The 23939-nt window shown below is 37.6% G+C and overlaps 1 protein-coding gene across 7 annotated transcripts in view; it reads right to left on the bottom strand.

The window, feature by feature from the left end:
- Positions 1 to 23939, bottom strand: part of LOC102182748 (transmembrane protein 56) — a 63906-nt gene that overhangs the window by 27855 nt on the left and 12112 nt on the right. For 6 of the 7 annotated variants that reach the window (XM_005678067.3, XM_018045798.1, XM_018045799.1 and 3 more), the window contains exons 2-5: positions 12214 to 12379; positions 8301 to 8390; positions 6334 to 6392; positions 4328 to 4422 (exon numbers count right to left, since the gene is read on the bottom strand). In XM_005678067.3, coding sequence (XP_005678124.1) covers positions 4328 to 4422; positions 6334 to 6392; positions 8301 to 8390; positions 12214 to 12368 — 399 coding nt within the window. In that variant the 5' untranslated portion in view covers positions 12369 to 12379. Of the gene's footprint in view, positions 1 to 4327; positions 4423 to 6333; positions 6393 to 8300; positions 8391 to 12213; positions 12380 to 16598; positions 16667 to 23939 lie in introns of all 7 variants that reach the window. The other variant, XM_018045795.1, reaches the window with a different exon arrangement.

The raw sequence follows: 23939 nt of genomic DNA, 5'->3' as shown, positions 1-23939 counted from the left end.
AAAAGGCTGTTGTTAAAATCTTCTATTCATTGGGGATGTCTCTTTCCTAAAAGAGAAGTCTCCCCTACCTCTCATTACCATCCCCTTTGGTCCTATGTCTTAGTTAAACCAGAGTAAGTCTAATTCCTCTTCCATTGAATAGTCATTTCACATTTCTAAGGACATTTCAAAACCACATAGATGTCCTACAACTTATCTCTTCTATGCTGACCTCTCTGGGTCCTTCAGTTGTTTATTCTGGGACAATACCTACCTAATCTAATCTCTCCTCTACAGCTATCTGGCAGCTCACCCCTGGACAAAGGCAATTTTAGAGACTCCAGAGGCTTTGGGTATGGTCTAATCAGGAAACTGTAATTTGCTTGAACTGGATACCAAACCTCCCCTAATAGAGTACACATTTAAGAACAACTTTCTATTTTAGCAGAGGGACACGCTATTGGTACACCTACAATTGTGGTCATCTGCTACTTCCAGGCCATTTCCCTCTTTTTATACACTGGAAAACTCAAATGCAAGCCTTGACGTTCATCACTATTCAGTTCAGTTCAGTTCAGTCGCTCACTATTAGGTTCCATCTATTTGTTTCAGCTTATTATTCCAGCCTGAAACATTTAAATATAAAATACATCATCTGACACATTATTAGTTCCTCCTCCTAACTTTGCTTCAGTCATCTGATGTGCTTAGTCGCTCAGTTGTGTCCCACCCTTTGCTACCCCATCGACAGAAGCCCACTGGGCTCCTCTGCCCATGGAATTCTCCAGGCAAGAACACTGGAGTAGGGCCATCTCCTTCTCCAGGGGATCTTCCTGACCTAGGGATCAAACCCAGGACTCCCACAGTGCAGGCAATGGGCAGATTGTTTACCTTCTGAGCCACCAGGGAACTCCATAATTGAGAATGGCTTCCCTTGTGGCTCAGCTGGAAGAGAAAGAATTGAGAATAGGGAACATTATTAAAATAATCTTAGAAAACAATAGTTTTTTTAAAAAACAGTGTTAATTATAAAATGTTAGTGAGTCATGGCATTTATTCCATGGCATTGTGGAAATTTTTCTCTTTAGACTGATCTTATGATGAGTATTTTTCTACTTCTTGTCTCCTAATGTAAATTACAACTTTATCTTATCTTAAACACTAAATCTCATTTTTTAAAACCACTTCATATGTAATTGCTGGCAAATGTTTTTAAAATATGGATACTGGGGTAAAATAGTAAACAAAAACTAAAACTCCTCACTCTTGAAGTATGACACAACCATGAAATAAATGTAACAAATGGCATCTGAACCCAAGTTTTCTTCCTAAATTGCAGTAGAATGGTTTAATGATTAGATCCTAAGGTAGTGGAATGATGCAGAAGAGTTGGCAAAGTATGCATAGACTCAGTCATTTCGTATCAAGTCTGAAAGTTTTCCAAATATACTATAACTTATTGGTTTTGTTGAGGGGAGGCAGTGGTTCACAAGGAACACAAGAAAAGTAAGGCTACCCAAGAAGTCAGAAATGGAGTACAAAGAGGGTGGTTTACCCCTAAAAATAGGATATTAAAGCATAAATGTGTCACTTCCTTTAAGATAAGAGATTAACCTGTCATATTTTCCCTGATTATGAGTATCCTGCCCAAGAGATGAAAGTTAAATATCAGGAAAAAAACTATAGAATTTTTTTACCTGCCTATGTAAGCAGAAGAGAGAAAACCTCTTAAACGCTAAACATTTTTACAACCTACAATACACTAAATCCATGACAATCTGACTTTTGTTATATCAGATAAAGTAAAGTTGTTACTTACATAACTATTCAGCAGGGCATACACTTAAAACCTACAGGTAATTAGCCTCCATTCTTCACTTTTTTATTTAGTTCCAGTTAGAAAATAAAAACAGCTTAAATAGCTTCAGAAGCATCAAGTCAAAGTACTTTCCAAGTATCAATTCTCATTGCATAAGAGGTAACAATTTCATAAAAGTTTATATGAAATAAGAATAGTAGTACTTGCTGTTGGTATTTTGTTAGCTTTACTTAAAAATGTAAGCAAGTGATCTGAGAATTCACCACATGGAAAATTTTCCTTATACTCAAATAGTAAATGTAAGATCTATAAATGACATAGGATCTCTATAAACATGTGTTAGTTCATCAATTTTGTTTCTATTTTCTTTCCCTATGAATAGATTCACTTTAATTAGATAAATTTATTTTATACCATTCATTTATTTCATAGAATGAAATAAATTTATAAATTTATTTCAATAGAACATAGGAAGGCATATCAAAAAAGCAACCATCTCTTAAAAAATATTGCTGTTAATCTTATCAACTTTACTAAAAAAGGCAATAGTTAATTTCTTTTTTAAAAATCCAGCATTTATGTCACTGACTTTTTTATAAAGGCATAAAAGTTCAAAAAGGACACAGCATTCATCCCACATAATGAAATATTCAACTTGCCAACCCATGTACAGTCAGCCACTTGCCAAGCTTGTGACTTCAGTGGTCAAGACAGAACAACACATCATACTAGTCACATTTACAGATGCATGTAAGTGACCTGTTATCCTTCACCAGTCTATGTTCTTCTCATAGCACAACGATTATTTGTGGCTTATGTTCAGAAACCATACTTCTAACCTGCAGCATGATATTAAACTCAAACAGGTACCCACATACATTCTTCCCTGGATTAACCAATATTAGGTTAGTCAGTTTTCATGTCTTTTTAGCAAAAGTGTTTAGGAAGCAAAGTGTGTATATTCCAACTATCTAAGACCTGCAAAAAGTAGAAGCCTATATGTTATCATTGCTTATAATCTATTAAAATCTAAAAAGGAAGACAAGGAAATAAACATTAGGAAATGCCAGTAAAAAAACCTATTGTTTCAGAAAATAAAGCGACTGTGGATACCTACTGGGATATATAAGCATTATAAACAACATTAAAACCAGCATAGTTTTTAAAACATTTACATTAATTATTTAGATTCATGACTTCAAATGGGTGATATAAAGAGATGCTTTGCTATATCTTATTCTTGCAGAATGATGAATTGATGTCTTATTTACCAGCTATCTTTGTGTGGGGCAATATAAAGAAAAATGGATGAATGTTATTAACATACATTTGTATGAGTTTTTTTTAAAAAGACCTCAAAACAGATGCAAATGTCCACTAATATGCATATTTTAGTAACACCAAATAAAAAAAAAAGCCAATGGTTACATTTATGTCTTAAAACAGAGAAAACACGGAAGTGTATACCACATGTATTACACAAAATTTATACTATTTTAGTTTACATATGTCTATTATTTCCTAATACTGATCTTGGGTTTGGTGGTATATCTAGGCTAAAAAATAATTGACTGAGGAGATGCAAAGGATATAAAATTGCTAATTTACAAATGTATAATGTAGAAAAATAATGTTAGAAATAAAAATGTACATTAGTGCTGGACATTACATTAGATTTGCTGGATCCTCTATTAGGTCAGTCTTGAAGTCTCTGAGCAAGACTCCCCTGCACTCCCACCCCACTCTCTAGGCCACTTAAGTGCAATTATGTATTTATAGGGCTTCCCTGATAGCCCAGTTGGTAAAGAATCTGCCTGCAACACAGGAGACCCCAGTTCAATTCCTGGGTCGATCTGCTGGAGAAGGGATAGGCTACCCACTCCAGTATTCTTGGGCTTCCATTGTGGCTCAGCTGGTAAAGAATCCATCTGCAATGCAGGAGACCTGGGCTCAATCTCTGGGAAGATCCAGAGGGGTTGGGAAGATCCCCTGGAGAAGGGAAAGGCTACCCATTCCAGTATTCTGGCCTGGAGAATTCCATGGACTGTTTAGTCCATGGGGTCACAAAGAGTTGGACATGACTGAGCAACTTTCACTTCACTTCACTTCACGCATTTACATGGAATTATACATGAGATGAAATAAAAAAGAAATATTTTAGCTGGTTATATAAGAATCTATATGTAGCTCTGGCTGTTAAAACATAAACGCATCTAGAAAGACAGACAAATATCAAGACAAACATTAAGAGCCACATAATCCTAAAGGTTTTCAGTGAACATTCAAGAAATTGGGGTCATTTGCCTTTCCCAAAGTTTATGAATCCAAAGATATACACACTAATACAAATACACAAGTAAAGGTATTATTTTTGTTGATATACAAGATGACATCACAAGAGTGATCCCTGAATGCATATGGAGTTGACCTTTATAAATTAAGAACTGTATGTTTAGATTTATGTTCACCCTTGAGTCATTACTCCCAGTGTTGTCTGTTCGTCAGACTGCTGGATATCCTAGCACTCACCAGTACAAAGTGGTATGCATACAGCGCTGTACAATGGTGAATTACAAAATACTTATCACCAATCACTTTCCAATACCAAATGAGAATCAACAAATCTGTAAGAAGGAAAAGTAAGATATTACATAGGAAGAAAGCTTCATCATTTTTCAAATGTATTTAACTCTTTCTCCTGACAGCTCACCACAGTCCGCTCTGAGCCCTCAGCACTTGTCTCATACATCAGGAGATCAACTACCCTTTTACCACAAAGCCAGTGCCTCCAGAGGCTATCTCCCTCACACTACTGCGACTCCTCTAGGATAAGCATCAAGTGGGGCACTCATCACAGTGTCTGGCATATAGTTATGTAATGTATTTGTTGAAAGTATAAATGAATAACTTGTTTCCAGGGTTAAACAAAACAAAAACATTATTGAATAAAAATAATTGTAAAACAAGCTTAAATTACTGATTTTTATCAGTATATAAGTCAGAGATTAAGATGTTCCCAGAAGGTATAAAATGACCAACTCATTTATAACACATATTCAGCAAAAAAAATTTAAAAATTAACAAAGAATGTGGTTAAATATTAATTCAGAATAGGAAAAAAAAAAAGAACCAAGAACTATAGCTATTAAAAAGAGATCTTTAAAAAGAGCTCAAGGCATTGATTTTCTTTAAATTCTAAATCAGCACTGTGATTCAGAAAATTGTTTCCTTTAACAAAACACAAATGTCTCAAAATTTGAACACAACTATTTTCTTTACCAAATGGTTAAACATGAAATTTAGACATGGAAACAAATGGCTATCATGGATGGAAACCAGATTTTAAGGGTTTGGAGCTTATAGCATGGAGAGCTTCTTTTATAAAAATAAAAATTACTAACACAAAACTAGGTGTGACTATATACATAAGATAAAAGAAATTATCAAATTACAAATTTTTAGGAGAGAAAAAAAGTACCATAAATGTGGAAACCAAGAAAATTTAAAAGTGTTAGTAATTTACTGCCCTTTATACATCTCTAAATGCATTTTCCCTATATTTCAGCTGTATACTCTTTGGTCACCAATTTATATTAAGATAATGATTTCATAATATTTTCTATAGAGAGAATAAAATAATTCACTTTTCATCCAGCTTGGTATAAAAATTTTGTTTCAGTTCATAATCCTTATTTTTAAGTATTTTGAATTATTACCTTATTTGAGTAAACCTTTTTCAAGTTCCTTTTGTACAAGATTTCCTGTGTTATAACTACTCTCTGAATTGACAATAGTCATTAACCAGTGTATGAAGCATATAATACATTTTGTGTTAACCTTGTCAGTGACAGAATTTTGTGCCAAATGAGCATTTTCCCAGTGTGTCCACATGATTCACTCTTCTTTTAATTGGGCCATCAAATAATCCAATAGCCTATTCATTATTTCTATCCCAAATATATCTTTTCCTTTTAATAAATTACTGTGTTTGGGTTTAATCTAATTTTTTGGTTACAATTCACTTCTTGATGGCAGAACATTTTCTAAGGCCATTACTCCAATTTCATCCAACATGAGATGAAACATGACAGACGAAATGTGAAGTAGAAAGACTCCATGATCTTAACTGATTACAACTAAAATAGTTTACTTTTGCAGATTTTCCTAAACCATACAAAACCATGACCGTGGAAGCACATCTCAGGTGCCTGTGAGATGAGGACTCTCTGGCTGAGGCTTCATTGGCTGCATGGTGATTGCACCTGAGCAACAGGGACAACCACTAGTTAAAAAAGAAACAAACACTCCAGGCTTAACTGAGGCTTCACTCTACAGCTCTAAACTTTGAGAACTACAGAGCCACCATGAAAAATGTTTCATATCCTATCATCAGAGCAGACATTTTCTTCCCTCAGTATGGGTCCTAAAAGCTACTTCTCAAATAACCAAACCTAAAGCATTGACTCTGTATTCTTTGCATAATTCCATAAGCAGTTTAAAAAGAAACAGACAGATATGAACAACATATCACATACCAGAAACGAGATAGCCTGAAGCAATAGCAATATTCACTTTCCCAAGAGATGTATCACCCCTATAAATATTAAAAAAAAAAACAGGTTTCTTTTTTAGCACATGGTTATAGAAGACAGCTACTAATTTTTCTATTGAGATTTAAATATAAATGCTTTCTATAGGTAGCAAATAGTAACCTATCATTTGCACAAGGTATTAATGTTAGCTATGATAATACTTCTAATTGCAATAATCATAATTTCTTATATTAGCCAAAAGTGTTATGAAAATAACATTTTATAAGTATGTTCTTGTATGATTTGTTTTTGAAAGGACTAAAATGTAGTTCCAGATCCTGGTTGTTGTTTTGATTCCTATTTTGAATCACAGGCTCAAACAGACTCAAGAAATAATCTAGCCTGCCTGATATAGAGGCAATATATTGAATACTATTAGCATTCTCACTTTTCTGAGGACTAGAGAGATTTCCCTATTAGCACATATTAGAAAGGCTTCTCAGGTGGTGCTAGTGGCAAAGAATCCACCTGCCAGTGCAGGATTCGTGGGTTCAATCCCTGGGTTAGGAAGATTTCTTGGAGGAGAAACGGCAACCCACTCCAATATTCTTGCCTGAAAAAATTTCACAAACAGAGGAGCCTGGCAGGCTACAGTCCATGGAGTCACAAAGAGTCAGACACAACTGAGCAACTGGGCACGCATACATTAGAAAATGGTCAGAACAGGACAATTTAATCCCGTTGTTTCAACCCTTTTGCCCTAACCTAGGTTCCAAGGAACAAATACAGATTATCAGTCCTTTATCTGACTTATAAGGTGAATTACTGGTAAAATGAACATTAAGTAAAACTGATAACAGCTAAACTACAAATGGAAATATTTAGTAGAAGTTATGTCTTCTTTACAAATTTTCATTTGTAAATATGATCCAGGAAAATTAGACCTGGAATAAACTACAGTATCAAAAAATGCTATAATACCAAAATGTATAATAGGTACAAATTTGTTCAGGACAAATGGGTCAATGAATCAAATCTGTGTTATAAAATTTACTTCCCAAAAGAACTGGTTCTATTGACAATCGTGTTGGCAAAATATGGGAAAAAGTAGCACTTGTTCAGGTAGACTGCATTAAAACCTGGTCAAAGAATTAAATTCACTAAATTAATTCACTTTGAAAAAGATCTTCTCAATGAAAATTTACCAAAACTGGTATAATTCTGACTAGCATAGCTTCATATTTATGAATAAAAAACAACATCATTTCAGTCAAATAGAAACAATCAAAAGACCTGGTTAAATTGCCCCACATCCCTCAGAGGCCATGACTATCACATCCTTGTCCAGTGCCCTCTCAAAACATAGTCTCTCAAACTAAGCTGAACTAAAGCTTCTCATATAGTGCCAGGAATTACAGTTTGTAAAATTTCTGCCATTGGAAAGATACTTAAATTCTCCAAAAAGAACACTTTACAAATAATCCTGTTATGGCTGAACACAGTTAGTATTCATGCTTTAAATCATTTCATGTGGTATTAAACTCATTTCACAAGGACATCTTTAATTCTCATTTTCCTATCTTTGAAATTGAAGGATGGGTCAAACATAAATTTGAAGACAAAGTGCCGTTTATCCAAGTTGACTATTCTATCTCAATAACAACTCATTTTTGCTCAAAACAGTGGTTATAATAACTTGATTTCACTCACACAGTATACATGTTTACATAATTATCATATTCTGTTTTGGACAGCAATTGCAATACTAATGCAAAATGGCCCTCATTATTTGTATTCAAATCTAAAATAAATCATTCTGATGCACCTTGCTGAAACAAGTCTGAACACAAGCATTCAAATAAACCATACACCATCAATATGCTTTCTGTTTTACAGTAAAGAGAAGTTCTTATCAATAATTAATATCAAAACATAAATCAAAATGACAATATTAGAAAGAAACAGCTTACCAAAGTGGATCAGCAATAGCAGCCTCGTCAAAGAAGAAAATGTACAAGCCAACAACCCCAACCACCAAAGAATGACACGTAGATACCACCCTAAAATGAGATGAAATACACACAAAGATTTTAGATTCTGTGCAATAAATTTTAACTAATTCTGGCAAGACATTTAGCAGTCTGAAGAAGTTAAATCTGGAAGCATTTAAATATAGGATTGCAGTACATCTGAGAGTATAATACAAAATGGCTATTTAGAAATCCAAGGGCCATAACTTTACTTTGGAATCAATAACAAGAAGGATGCCTAGGTCTACAATTTCCTGCTAAACTACTGATGAATCACGTATTGGTTAAAGGGTCTAAAGGGGAAGAATAGCTAATGATACGGTTGACAGTCTTGTGCAAACAGGTGGCAACTGGTAAGCACACCACCCTGCATCCTGCTTCATCCCCAGCACCATCACTGAGAGAGTAGTTTCCTGCTCCAATCAGACTTGAAGGACTTTCAAATCTACTAGCCTTAATGAACTCCACATCCATGGATCAGAATTGGAATGGATTGTGAAGTGAAAATGTATTCCTTTGGAGATTTCAGTTTTAATACACACATTATTGTACTTGATTCTTTTAAGCAATCTGTGAGATAGCTACGGCAGCTATTGATTATTAGTGCCTCTATCACTGTTATGAAAATGGAGGGCTATGAATTCATTCAGAAGAATCTTTTTAAAAGAAATGCCCAAATGAAAAAAAAAATGTTCACAGGATCCAGATCAAAGTTTCTTTATAGAAGGAATAACATTTAGCTGAAAAACATCAGTTTCTTTGAACATATCTTGTTAAACATTAAATGACTTAACCAAGCTCCAAGATATCCTACTTACAGAACTATATACAGGACACTATATACTTACTTACAAAACAAAAACATTTATGAGTAGTGAAATTTCTCTTCTCTTCATTAGAATAAAAGATGAGAGGAACAGTACAGTTTTTAGAAATTAATTGCAGTGGTAAACAATCCACCTGTCAATGCAGGAGACAGAAGAGATGTGGTTGGATCCCTGGGTTGGGAAGATCCCCAGGAGCAGGAAACAGAGATCCACCCCAGTGTTTTTGCCTGGAAAATCCCACTGACAGAGGAGTCTGGTGGGCTACAGTCCATGGGGTCATAAGGAGTTGGCATTCAAAAATTCTACTAAAGGAAAAAGCATAACTTCTTACTAACCCATGGTAGTGCTTGGTAACCGTCTATCAAAATGTTCCCTTTTGGAAAAAAATCTAAATTTTTGTTCCTGATACTCAGGCTTCAAATTCCCTTCTTTGTTGAGATGTTTCATGGTAAAAGGGAAGAATTGCAAGCCCTCAACTGATGGAAATAATATACAATTCATAAGAGAAAAGTTACATGGTACTTGGATCAAATAGCTCCCACTATAATGAACAGAAGAAACAAACACCCTATGCTTATATGCTATTCTGTATTAAAAGCCTATACATTCAGAAACTTCTATTAGTAAGAATTTCAAACCAGATTCCTGGCAAAGTAGAATGTAGATTCCTCAAGGTCTTAAAAAATAAAATAAAATAAAATATTTAAATTTCTTCAAAGAAATTTAAAAAGAAAGGTTTGTGGACTTTTTCTTTAAGGAAATAATGACCATTTTAGAATAGCAATTTAAAGTTACTGATGTAATCACTCACAAGTAGTATGAGTATGACCAATAGAAATGATATAGCTCCATCAGACAAAAAGAGTTATATTTTAAAAAAGAACATTTAAAAATTAGGAATATTTCAGCATAACAGGACTTTCCATGTCATAGGAAAGCAAATGGAAATAATGAATTCATTTAATTATATAATATAAATAATATCAATAAGTATGCATCTTTGCAAAAAAGCAACATTTATGTATAAGATTTTCTCACTTATAATTAATTAAACTGTAATCTCTCAGATATGAATTTTATGGAGAGTTTTCCTGCCTATAGATTTTACCCCACCAGGCTCCTCTGTCCATGGGATTATCCAGGCAAGAATACTAGAGTGTGTTACCATGCCCTCCTCCAGGGGATCTTCTCAACCCAGGGATTGAACCCATGTGCCTTATGTCTACTGCATTGACAGGCAGGTTCTTTACTACCGGTGCCACCTGTGAAGTCTTTCAAGATATATATATACACACATATATATATACATGTATATATATACACGTACTCAAAAAGCAACTGTTTTTCTTTCTTTGCCTTCTCCACCTTACAGCTTGAGTCCCATGTACATTAAGGTGGAGTGGGAAACAGGAGTAAATGTGAAGAAAGAGAATACCATTTGAATAGCATAATGCATCTTAGATAATTCCAGATTTTTTTTCAAACAGGAACTCAGTTTCCCAAACGGTGATTCCATGTCTCATAGAATGGCAGTGATAAGACTGAATAATGCTAAGTATTTTTCCATTTCATCATTTTATTTCATTTTTATCTTTGCTTCAATCTATCTGAAACCTCCCTATTTCTTTGGCTTACAGTTTCCCAAGATTCAAATGCGTTTACTCAACCTAACCATGTTGAAGAGAAAATGAAAATAGTTCAAAATTTAATCGCAGAAAATGTATGTCCTCCTATATGTCCCTTTCCTTTTCTTTCCCACTATCTGTTGTCCCTTCCCCCCCATCTCTTATCCTTTTCTTTTCCATTCTATCTTCACGTTAGAAATGATTTTACAAAATAATGGTGTCTTTTGTATCCTACATTTGAACAACATTTCAGTGCTATTCTTTAGACAAAAGAATCATACCTCTTATTTTTCAAAAATATGTGGAGAAATAGTTCTAACTTTTGGGGAGAAGAGCTGTAACATGTATGAACCAGACTAATCAGTGTAAGATGCAGAGAAAAACAACTAGCCTTATTCCCAGTCTGAGTTATAAAAGTGCATGCCTACAAAACAATTTGGCTCAAACAAAGATGGGGCATTTCGGGTCCTGTAAGGCCATTCTCAAATAAATAGACTTTGGCAGAAGTTTTTAATGCTAAAAGGAAATTTCAATGAAAAATAATTATAGCAATGTTGGAGATCTGCTGAATTCATTTTCTAGTTAGCATTAACTTCAACTAAATAAGAACAATAAGAAGTATCCCATAGCTGCTCTAATTCACTGAGGTTTGCAAATGCACAGAGGTCTTTGGGCATCTGAAATGCTCTAAAGCAAGTGAACTAGTCATTAAAGTCGTTTCCCCACTTGAAACTCTGCAAGAGATTAACAAGTTGCATATACACAAACAATTTGCAAACCAACTAACTAAAACTGGTAGCTTTCTACATCCTTCGATGTCTTACTTGTTTTCCTCTTACTGTTTTGTTAAAAAAATTTTTTTAAGCAAGTTTTACTTTAAAATCACATAACAAAAGACTAGATTCTGGAGGGCTCTGAATTATAATGAAAAGTTCATTAAAAGAGAGACACAGATGTTCTAACTGTACACCAGGTTCTCTGGTGTGTAGTATTTAATGCCCTAGGTTGGGCTAAACCAGCCAATACTATATTTAGGCTACTCACAATCCCAACTACTATTACTTTCGTTACCGTTTCCAGAGAACATGTATTTGTTATCATAAATATTTCAGAGGAGAATGCAAAACAGTGCCTTCCAGCACAGTTAGCCACAGCCTACTTACCACTTCCCTAGTGAGTTAAACTTTCCCTAACATCTTTCAGAATAAGAATTTAAAACTGTTTCTTGTATAAGATCTATCCACTTTTCTTTCCTTTTACTTCTAATGTCAAACAAAAAATTTGACCTAAGATTTTGTTAAATACTAAGTGAAAAAGAATTTTTGGAAATATTTTAAATGTGTAATTTTGTTTCATAAGACTATGTTTTTTTAATCAATTACATTTTCATATATGCTTTACCTTGAGTTCCATTCAATCTTCTTTTTGAAGTTGAGATTATTAAAACCTGGAGAAATCTTTGCTGAAAACCAATAACTTACAATGTGGAAAATAATCTGAAAGGTGAAAAAGCTGGCAAAACTAGTGCTGAGGACCAGTATGGTGTTGGTATCCATATTTCTTCAACCTGTTGAAAGAAATGATGGCTATAAACTCCTTTAAATTGCCTGTAACACACCGAAATTAATTTTTAATTTTAAAAGAGTATGTGGTTGTATTTTTTTGCAATTTACTTTAGCACAAACGTAAGAGTACAAGGAAATTGTATGAATTCAAACCTTTACCAGCTATCTGTCCTGGTATCTCATATTTGTACCTAAAAGAGGGAAAAATCTATTGTTTTAAAGATCTCAATATTATAAATGTCAGGAAACAAATTTAATACCATTTTACTCAAAATTATCTGAGTCTAGAGTTTAACATTATGAGGGAGTTTCAAATACTGTAATTGAAGATATTATTTTAGTAATATTTTTAATTAAACCAAGAACAAATCACCTGATTTCTCTATGCCTCAGTTACCTCATCTATAAAATGAGAAAGTTGGTTAGATAATTTCTAAGAAAAAATTATACCAAAAATAAGAATAGAACATTATCTGCAATAGTAAAACAAAACACAATCATCTAATAAAAAATAACTGTACCATGGGACAAACATTTAAAGTCTTAAGAAGAAGAATACCACCTTGGAAAATAATCATACCATTGTTTTTGCTTAAATTAGTATTTAACCTAAAAAAAAATATTTTTCAGCCACACATATCCTTGAACCAAAAATCCTCTATGGTTTTCTTAATCTCTAAAATAAAAGATTTGTATTAAAACTCTCCAGGTTTTAGGGACAGAATTACTGAAAGAATAGTAATATGCATATATACGCATTCAAAGTATATTTTCTATCTCATTGAGCTCAACTTTATTTGGCTTCTAAAAATCTCAGGAACATTCAGACCAAAAAAAAGACACTAAGTCATTTGCTCATATTCAGCAAATACAGCATTTCTATGACTTCATCTTTGATAGAGCTGACCCTCAAATGAAAAGGAAATGAATCAATATGCATTTCCAGCTGTATAATGTAAAGAAATAAAGTCACCTACAGAAGCCAATTCACTAGAGAAAAAATCAAGTCATTGACTACACTGGCAATAACCCTACTTCATTCCCTTCCAACCAGGATATCATAATAAGAATCGGTCTCCCACAGGGCCCCTTCTGACTGAATTGATGTGTCTGTAATGAATTCCTTCCTCATTCTTTTTTTCTGGCCTGTGTGCACAGTAAAAATATTGATATCACAATTCTTCTCTGTGAAATTCCATTAACTTCATTCCTCATTTAATTTTTTTAATTCAAGAAATGTTTATTGGGTATTAAAGTTTTTAATTTTAATTTATCTTGGTCTTTTAGCCTCATTTTAATATTAATCAAATAATACATAAAAGTAAGTTGCATACATAAATTAATGTCATCATAATTTGCTAAGTGAGATATGAAAAGGAAAATGTTTTTCTAAGATTCAAGCAAATAAGCCTATGGATCCCATGTGGGCAGATCAGTTCAGTCACTCAGTTGCATCTGACTCTTTGCAGCCTCATGGACTGCAGCACACCAGGCTCCCTGTCCATCACCAACTCCCAGAGCTTGCTCAAACTCATGTCCATCAAGTCAGTGATGCCATCCAACCATCTCATCTTCTGTCATCCCCTTCTTCAATCTTTCCCAACATCAGGGTCTTTTCCAATGAGTCTGTTCTTCACATCAGGTGGCTACAGTATTGGAGTTTCAGCTTCAGCATCAGTCCTTCCAATGAATCTTCAGGACTAATTTCCTTTAGGATTGACTGGTTTGATCTCCTTGCAGCCCAAGGGACCCTCAAGGGTCTTCTCCAACATCACAGTTCAAAAGCATCAATTCTTCAGCGCTCAGCTTTCTTTATAGTCCAACTCTCATATCCATACATGACTACCGGAAAAACCATAGCTTTGACTAGACGGACCTTTATCAACAAAGTACTGTCTCTGCCTTTTAATATGCTGTCTAGGTTGGTCATAGCTTTTCTTCTATGTGGTGGGCAGAAAAACAAAGACAATGAAACCAGAAACAAGAAGCTAGCGGAAACTAATCTTAAATGTGAAGATTTGCCCTTAAGGGTTTTATGTGTTTGTTCCCTGGAGGTTCTAGAGGGTGGCGAGGCAAGAGCTGCTTACTTCCTTCAGTTAAAATTTAATGTATACAATGAGCATTTATTTCATGAGTGTTTGCTAAAAGTTATAAAACATAGAAGGTGGCATGTAACATTATCCATTTTATGAATTGTTAATTTAAGTAACGTTTTAAAAATCACTCAAACAATTCACCATTTAAAAAAAATTCCTCATTCCTTAAAAAAAAAGTTGCTTTTTATTAAGTTTTTCCTATTTTGGTCTACTGGATATCACATATTTTCAACAGACGTTTGGTTAACTAGGTTTTTTAAGGAACATGTTGAGAATCTCCCTTTGCAAAAATGTTCCACTTTTAAAACTAAAAAGCTCCACATAATCAAGTTATGGCTTCCATTAAAGGCTCAAAGACAGAAGCTAATTAAATTGTTCAACTCCCAGCTTTGCTTCTTATTAATCAGTTGCTTGCTTCATCAGTCATGCCAAGTCAAGAACTAATTTAAGGAATTAAAAAAACAAAAACCCCAGGAAACCAACGTTTCCGGTAGGAAGCAACTGCCTCTGTTCATTCACTGAATCTGGCAAGAAAGTGGTAAAAATGGATAAAACCAAATAATGCTCATCACTGACACAGATTAAAGGCCTTTTAGAGGTTAGTGGTTATTCAGTAGAGGAACACACAGTTAAAGCAGAAAAGTATTAGATGTGGTTCCTACACCTTTACATGTGGCAAAGAGCTGGTGGAACAGAGCTACCCTAGAACAGAGCAACAAGCTATCCCAGAACACAGAAACAAGGACAGAAGTGGGAAATATTTCTGTAGCAATTTACAAGAGGCGTGTCTAGACATGAAGTTTAATTAGCCCATCTTGCTTCACAGGAATTATGGACACCAAAGAAACTCTTCCAGACGCTTCCTGGATACGAAGATCTTTGTACTTTTTCCCCTAAGATAGTTCCATAAATTTTAATTCAAGTTTGTTTCTTGGTAGAGAAAACCATGAAAAGGTTTGGAGTAGGCCTCTCAATCATCAGCTTGTGAGGAGAATTCCAGGAAGAGGACTCCCAGAGGCAGGACCACTAGAGACATCTTGGCCAGGCTGATTCAGGTCTTCGGCCGACAGTTCACCCAATACCTGTCATGAGTCCACTCTGAGCCAGGCACTGGGATGCGAGTCCAAATACAAGATGGGAGACATGCTCATGGGCCAGCAGGTAAGCAACAGACTGATCATCCCCACACAAAGTGGTAAACTCGTGGTGCTAAGGGGGCACTCTCTGCTTTCCAGGGAATAAACACCCAGCAGATATGATATGTAAACAGTGAGGAGATATCCAGTGGTACTCAGGGTAAACCAAGAGAATGTCTTCTCTTCTACTAAAATCCCAACAAGACGCTTTAAGGCTGAAGCCCATAAAGATTCAGTTACACCAGCTGACTCTAGAACTACCAACCTGGGAATGCAACCAACCCCATGTTGGTTATCCCACTGTAACACAAAGAATTCCTTAGGGAGTATGTTGCAATCACCAATGTCATCTCCAATCTCTAACACACACACATACCACACTCCTTCATTCTCTGATACAACTTCCAGATAAAACCACTGCTGTACTGATTAGCAATAAAAATCCTTAAAACCAGGGGAAAGGCCTTGTGTGGTTGTCTTTAAGGGCAGCAAGGAAGGAGGAAGCTGGGAAGAACGTTCTACACATGCTTAGCAGTTCTTTACCCATTTCTAGTAAGTTCCCTTTCCTATTTCCCACACTGATTCCAAACACTGATTGCTCTCAAACCTCCTGGTCTCCCTGTCTTGCAATAGACGAGGTTTCTTCCCAATTCACCAAAAAATGTAGGCTCTCAAGTGTGAACTTCTGATGATGGCAATGTTTACCACCTCCCCTCACCCCAACCCAGAAGCTCTTCTCTGCACACTATGGATTCTGCAGGGGTGTATGTCCCACGCTTTCAACATGGCTTACACTGTGTACAACCAAACCACACTATCTCCCAAGGAACCAGTCTTGGATGGTCAGCTACCCTCTCAATGGCTCCACAGGAGCATCCTGGAGACCCCCAGATTCTACGTGGCCCAAGCAGAACTTGAACCCATTTCAGTCCTCCCGCCAGGGTTCCAGATCTCAGAGAAGGACAGTATCAACCATGACACCTCCCCACCTTCAATCTAGAGCAGCGCTGTCATCCCGGTCTCCTTATCTCTAACTCCCACAGTTAACTGCCAAGTCCTGGTAGATTGAAGAATACCAAATGAATAGCAACGTGATTCCAGGGAAGTTCTGAAAATTTCTCTTGAGAGCCTTATGAACAACACAAAAATTGTGGCTGGTTAACAAAATTAAGTAATTCTAGAGTTAATTGCAAAACTAGAACCAGCATGAAGATCAGTGATCTGAAGGAGACTTGAGAAATATCTCCTGCTATCACATAAGGTTCTCTCTTTTTGATCTCTTTCAGAAATATTTTTATAAATATTTATATGTTTACTCACTCTGCTTATAACACAGAGCTGGGAAAGATAGCTAATATAATTAGTTAACAGATTCAGGTTTCAAAATTATCTTCAGAAGCTGAAATAATAATCCCAATCAGAAAAACAGGAATAAATTTTTAAAAGGTAATACCCAAGTATAGGACTTAGCATAATAGTGACATAACACACACAAATACACATGGAAGAAATCTTACCATTTTAATTTGCACAAACCAATAAGAAATAATAATGTAATAAAGACACTAATATCAAAAACAAACTTTAGAACCATTTATATCAGAGAGTTAGATCAAGACATATCAGCCCTATTTTACTCTGAATTAACCACATATCAAAGTACCTTTAGAGCAGTGTAACTGAGATGTGATTTTTGGAAAACATATCATATCATAAAGAGTTGAAGGGCTGAGAGATGTCAGCTTAGGAACAAGATTACTTAGAGAGGACTCAAGGGCATTCTGCGAACATCTAAAGAAGTGTCACATAGAAAAGTAAAAGAGAGAACTTACTCTGCGTTACTCCAGATGACCCAAATGTGGAAAAATTACAGAAAGGGAAGAGCTCACCTTAACTGAAGGAAACATCTTCTAATAATTTAGAAGTACCCAAGCATCCATCAGGTGGCATAGTGGTAGGTGCAATGCAGGAGATGCAAGAGACATGGGTTCAATCTCTGGGTTGGGAAGGTCTCCTGGAGAAGGAAATGGCAACCCACTCCAGTATTTTTCCTGGAAAATTTCATGGACAGAAGAGCCTGGAGGGCTGTAGTCCATGGGGTCACAAGGAGTCAGACATGACTGAACACACACACAAATATCATCCTGGAAGTGGTAAATGACCACAAGGTTGCTTCACAAGCCTAAATTTTAGAGAACTTAAAAGTAAGATTCTGGAATTCTAGGACTGAATTGGCATCTAAAAGGTTAATTTTGTATTAGCTTCTCAGCAGTCTATCACTTATGTTTTACAAAATCAAAATTACGTGCATAAGAAAATATCAATTATGTACTACCCAGTGGGAAGTACACAGGTTCTGTCACAGACTCGAATCTGAGCCTCACTTCCACCACTTGTTAGCTGTGTCACCTGGGACAAGTCACTTGCCTTGCCTTACCTGCATTTCAGTGTCTTCATCTGGAAAGTGGAGATAAGGAGAATTAACCTGACCTGGGGGATAAACCACAGAACGCTTGGTGCTTAGAACAGTACTTGGCATGCGGTGCACACTAGAGTACTATTTATGCTTCCACTATTGTCCATCTCCTGGGTCTGTCATCACTCCAGCCAAAGAAAATAAGACCAGGCTCTGACCACTGGGCCCTTTTCTCTAACTCATCCCCTTTACCTTAGTCAACACACAAAACGCAGGTGGCCCCACTGTAGAAACCTAGCCTCCACCATTGGACTATCCACTGTCATGCTCCAATGTTCCTTCTGGTCACCCGACCCAGCCCATCGCCCCTCCACCTCCCACATGCTTCCACTAGCCTCCTGGAAGTGAAGGCCTACACCCAGAAAACAGTGCTCTCTCCGTGGCCTCTCCTCTGCCTGCTCTGAAGACACCCTCTTCTTCTGCATGCTTTCAGCTAGCCCAGGCCCTCATCCATCAGGGTCAGGAGTGGCCCCACATCCTCTTTGCTCCTCATGGTTCACTTCAAGCCTCTCTCCTCCCTTCCCTCACCTCCCACAGACAACCAGGGTGTTAGGTCCTTCTATTCACACCTTCTCCCACTCCACAGTGATATCATATTCCAACCTCCTGAACATTTCCCCCCATTTAAACACTTTGGTCCTGGTTCACTTATGTTCTCAAGCCCTGCCATCATCCTGTGTGCATGCATGCTTAGTCATTCAGTCTGACTCTCTGCAACCCTACAGATTGCAGCCTGCCAGGTTCTTCTGTCCATGGGATTTCCCAGGCAAGAACACTGGAGTGGGTTGCCATTTCCTGCTCCAGGGGATCTTCCCGACCCAGGGATTGAACCATGTTTCTTGAGTCTCCTGCATTTACCACTCAGCCACCTGGGCAACCCTGCCATCATCCTGACTGACTGCCTATGTAGAAGACTCAGTTTCCTTAACAACTCAATCCCTTAATCTTATCTTTCAACCTCTTATTTTGTGTTGGAGTACAGCTGATTGACAATGTTGTGATAGTTTCAGGTGTACAATAGCAGCTCAGCTATGCGTACACATGTATCCATTCTCCCCCAAACTCCCCTGCAATCTAGGCTGCCACATTGAGCAGAGTTCCCTGTGATATACAGTAGGTCTCTTAATCTTCATTTGGAATGGGACTTCAACCATCTGTTTGTCATCTCTTATCCATCACTTTTCTGCCTCCAAAATAATATTTCAAGAATTCTTTGTTGAACTTTCCTTCAAGTGTGCTTAGTGTGACAACATTCTCAAGGTCATTGACCTCTCAGCTTTTCCTCAATCCACTAGCCCTTTCCTCTTTTTATGTCCCTCTTTAATCGGCTTTGATCCTACAGCCCATCATTTCAATAAGTCTTTCTAACATCCCACATTCCCTTTCTATTGCCAAGAGCCGGCAAAACTCCAACGGTGGATATGTCCAACAATTTACACAGTGACAAGCCCCAAACAATCAGAGCACTGTTGGAAAAAGTCACATTACAGAGAAGACTGAGGCTGGGGAGTGTGAAATTACAGAGATCAAACAGCTCTCAACCCTGCTCTGCACTTCCAATGCATTGCCCTTGCCAACCAATCCTTTTATGCTCTACAACTAATTTTCCAAACCATCCCTCCTCTTTTCAAACCTCCAGCCATACAGCCCCATTTTCAACAAATACCCATCCTACTTCACAGAAGAAAAGACGACAACATAAATACCCATCCTACTTCACAGAAGAAAAGACGACAACATATAAAAAGTATGTGGTCACACTGGGTTAGCCAAAAAGTTCGTTCAGGTTTTCCCATAGCATCTTATGGAAAAACCTGAACGAACTTTTTGGCCAAATATCAACCATTCAAACTACCCATCTGTCCTCCCTTCTCAAGACCACCTCTCTAACCTGTGCAAGTGGGGCCATCCTCTCTGATCTTCTTGGGGAACTTTTGCTTCCCATTATCCTCTATTCTCTCTTCAACTATTGGTTTTATTTTATATAGCTAGTTACTTATTTTTGGCTGCACTGGGTCTTCATTGCTGCCTAGCAGCTTTCTCTAGTTGTGGTGAGCAGGGACTACTCTCTAGCTGTGGTGCGTGGGCTTCTCATTGCAGTGTCTTCTTCTTGTAGAACATAGGGTCTAGATGCATGGGGTTCAATAGTTGCAGCACATGGGTTTAGCTGCTCCACAGCATGTGGGATCTTCCTGGACTAGGGCTTGAATTCGTTTCCCCTGCATTGGCAGGCAGAGACTTAACACCTAGACCCCTAGGGAAAAAAGCCCCCACTATTGTTTTTTAAACAGGCTCAAGTTCCCAGAAAAAAAAAAATCAATAAACTCCCACCTCTTCTTCATTCTCCTCTTTTCCAGTGTAATCTCTTAACCTTTCTCCTTCCCTCTTCCTTAAGGACCAAGTTCTAGAAAGGTTTGTAAATATCCTCATCATTTCTTAACTCTCTTACTCTTCATTCCTGTTCCCACCCTGGTTACTCCCCTGAAATAGTTCTTGCTAACATCAGTAACAACTTCTTCGTGTAGCCTTTGTGCCCCCTGACATCTCTGCAACATTAGACACTATGGACCACCTTCTCCTTGAAACACTTTTTTCTTCCCTATGTTTTTACGACATCACACTTCTTCTGCCCAGAAACTAAGTGATAGAATCCCCTAAGTTTCAGTCCCTGACTCTCTTCTACTTGATTTCGCCTATGCCTGCGGCTTTGGTTACCACTTACATGCAGAAAAGTCTCAAGCTTAAACTCCACCCTAGGTCGCCCTCTGAGCTCCTGGCATGTATAACCGACTGCCTGGCTCTTAGCACCACAGAGCATTTCAAACGCCGCTCAGGGCCTGACTTCCAAACTTGCTCCTCCTCTAGGTTCATTTCTTCTGTGAATGGTACCACCATACATTCCCATTTGACAGCCAGAAACCTAGGAATCATCCATGATAACTTGCTTTCCACACCATCCTGCTAAGCCACCATATCCTTTCCCTTCCAAAATAACTTTCAGAAACACCCATTTTTCTCAACCTGCTATCACCACTTTTCTGGACTGTCTCCAAATTGGTCTCTTTAGGGTGGAAGACAGATTGGAGGACCCCAGGGGAACTGGTTTTAAAAGCTGTCTCTGCTCATATCACTTCCTCACCTACCCCCAACCTAAAACACTCACTGGGTGCCCAGTCCTCTGATGAGGGCTCTGCTGTCCCCAGCTTCAAGATGCACTTACCCTCACTTGCTTCCCTCCTCAGCCAACATGGCCTTCTTTCTGTCCCTTAAAGCTGCCAAGTTCCCTCCATCCTCAAGGCCTCTGAATAACCTATCTCCCCACTCCCACCCTGCCCCTCCACTGCCACAATAACGCTCAGGTCAATCCTCACGTCCTCAGGAAAGCCTTGCTGGAGCAATCCCGCCTCGTCTGCTTGCATGGCATCACCTCCCTCTCTTTTACAGATGCAATTTAAATGAACATCTCTCCCAGTGGAATATGAGCCCCATGAGGGTGGGAGACATGAACATTTTCCCCCCACCATGGTGTCCTCTTATCTAACACAGTGCCTTGCCACACAGGATGCACTCAACAAATGTCCATGAAATATAATAATGATAACAACTGACATTCATATTCTTACATGTGCTCTGCATTGTAAAATGCAAAGTTCCAGATCCCTCATTTCGCCAGTACAGTCAGAACACTGGAAATAAGAATTTTCTAAACTGACAACCTCAGTGTTACAGCATGAACACATACTGACTGCAAAAGGATCCTCACCTCCAAACAGCCAAAGTAAGAGTGAAGTGAAGTCCCTCAGTCGTGTCCGACTCTTTGTGACCCCATGGACTGTAGCCTACCAGGTTCCTCCATCCATGGGATTTTCAAGGCAACAGTGCTAGAGTGGGTTGCTATTTCCTTCTCCAGGGGATCTTCCCTACCTAGGGATCGAACCCAGGTCTCCTGCGTTGTAGGCAGACGTTTTACCATCTGAGACACCAGGGATTGAGCATGTGCCTCAGTCTATTTGTGCTGCTATCACAAAACACTACAGACTGAGAGACTTTAAAATACCATGTTTATTGCCCACAGTTCTGGGGGCAAGAAGGGTGATATCAGGATACCAGCATGATTGGAGGAGGGCCCTCTTCTAGGTCACAGAGTTCACGTGATGGAAGGGGCGAGGCAGTGCTGTGGTATCTCTTTTACAAGAGCACTAATCCCATTCACGAGGGATCAACCCTCATGACCTAATTACCCCCAAAGACTCCACCTACTATTACCACCACTTTGATGGTTAGGATTTCAACACAAGAAATTTGGTGGGGGAGCCGCAAACATTCAGACCACAACAGTATGATATTTGGTGTCTATTCCAACCAAGGTGTGACATGTGTTCTCAAGTTTCCAAGAGTATATTTAACTGTAATCTGCCCTGTGTTTTCATATTCTTTCCAATTACAGAAGTACTTATTTATCAATTTATCTACCAGTAGCCCCAACATATAAAAGTGTTTTAAAAGCCTCTATTAACAAACTGTAAGCCATTTGTAAATGAACACATGACTATAAAAAATGAGATATTCACCATACCAAACAAATAAAAATCCTACCAAAAAAACACCTGCTCCCCACCCATTCTGGTTTGACTTGCATTTTCATATGGCTGGAACATTGAAATCATCTTTCTCAGTACTCACGAAATGTCAATAATTAACCAGAAACATTAAAACCACCTGGTAAAGAATAAATTATCTACGACCCACTTTTGACTTTTCATTCATGTAAACATTTGAGCATCAAATGTGTACATAGCTTTTGGCTAACTGCAGTCACTGCTTTTGTTATTGTTTTGTTATTATTGTTAATTCTGCATTAAGAGCTATATTTTAAAAAGCTAGGAGAATCCACCTCTTTTTTTTTTTTTTTTCTTCTAGACATCAAGTTTAAGAACCATTAGCACTGGAAAAGTCTAAAACCCCAGCTGCATAAATGTCAACCTAATTTCTATAAATCCTCCAATAGTCATGGTACCACTTTTTAAACTGAAGCAAGTGAAAATAAATGAAGACTAACACAGAAAAGGCTAAAGAACCCCATAAGTTACACTCCTTTTCTTGAGGATATGAAGTTACTTAATATTTAAGAAGGAATTGCTCATTACTATGGAAAAGATTGCTCCATAGTTCTTCCCTATCAGTTAAGATCCTAAACTTTGAATAAGGGTATCCCCAGCAGAGACATTACTTTGCCTACTAAGGTCCGTCTAGTCAAGGCTATGGTTTTTCCAGTGGTCATGTATGGACATGAGAGTTGGACTGTGAAGAAGGCTGAGCGCTGAAGAATTGATGCTTTTGAACTGTGGTGTTGGAGAAGACTCTTGAGAGTCCCTTGGACTGCAAGGAGATCCAACCAGTCCATTCTGAAGAAGATCAACCCTGGGATTTCTTTGGAAGGAATGATGCTAAAGCTGAAACTCCAGTACTTTGGCCACCTCATGTGAAGAGTTGACTCATTGGAAAAGACTTTGATGCTGGGAGGGATTGGGGGCAGGAGAAGAAGGGGACGACCGAGGATGAGATGGCTGGATGGCATCACTGACTCGATGGATACGAGTCTGAGTGAACTCCAGGAGTTGGTGATGGACAGGGAGGCCTGGCATGCTGCGATTCATGGGGTCGCAAAGAGTCGGACACGACTGAGCGACTGAACTGAACTGAACTGAACTTACATTTTTCCTATACTTTCAACCCTTTCTCTTCCTAGAATATATAATAGAATTCAAGTAAAAGAGAAACTGTTTTATTCTGCTGTTACAGAGCTTGGCTATGGTTAATCCCCTGAAACAGGTTTTTGTTTTTTGAATATAGA

This window comes from Capra hircus, chromosome 3 (genome assembly GCF_001704415.2).
Source record: "Capra hircus breed San Clemente chromosome 3, ASM170441v1, whole genome shotgun sequence".
NCBI classification, from domain to species: Eukaryota; Metazoa; Chordata; class Mammalia; order Artiodactyla; family Bovidae; genus Capra; species Capra hircus.
The sequence above is the reverse complement of the archived record's forward strand: the minus strand, read 5'-3'. Positions and strand labels throughout refer to the sequence as shown.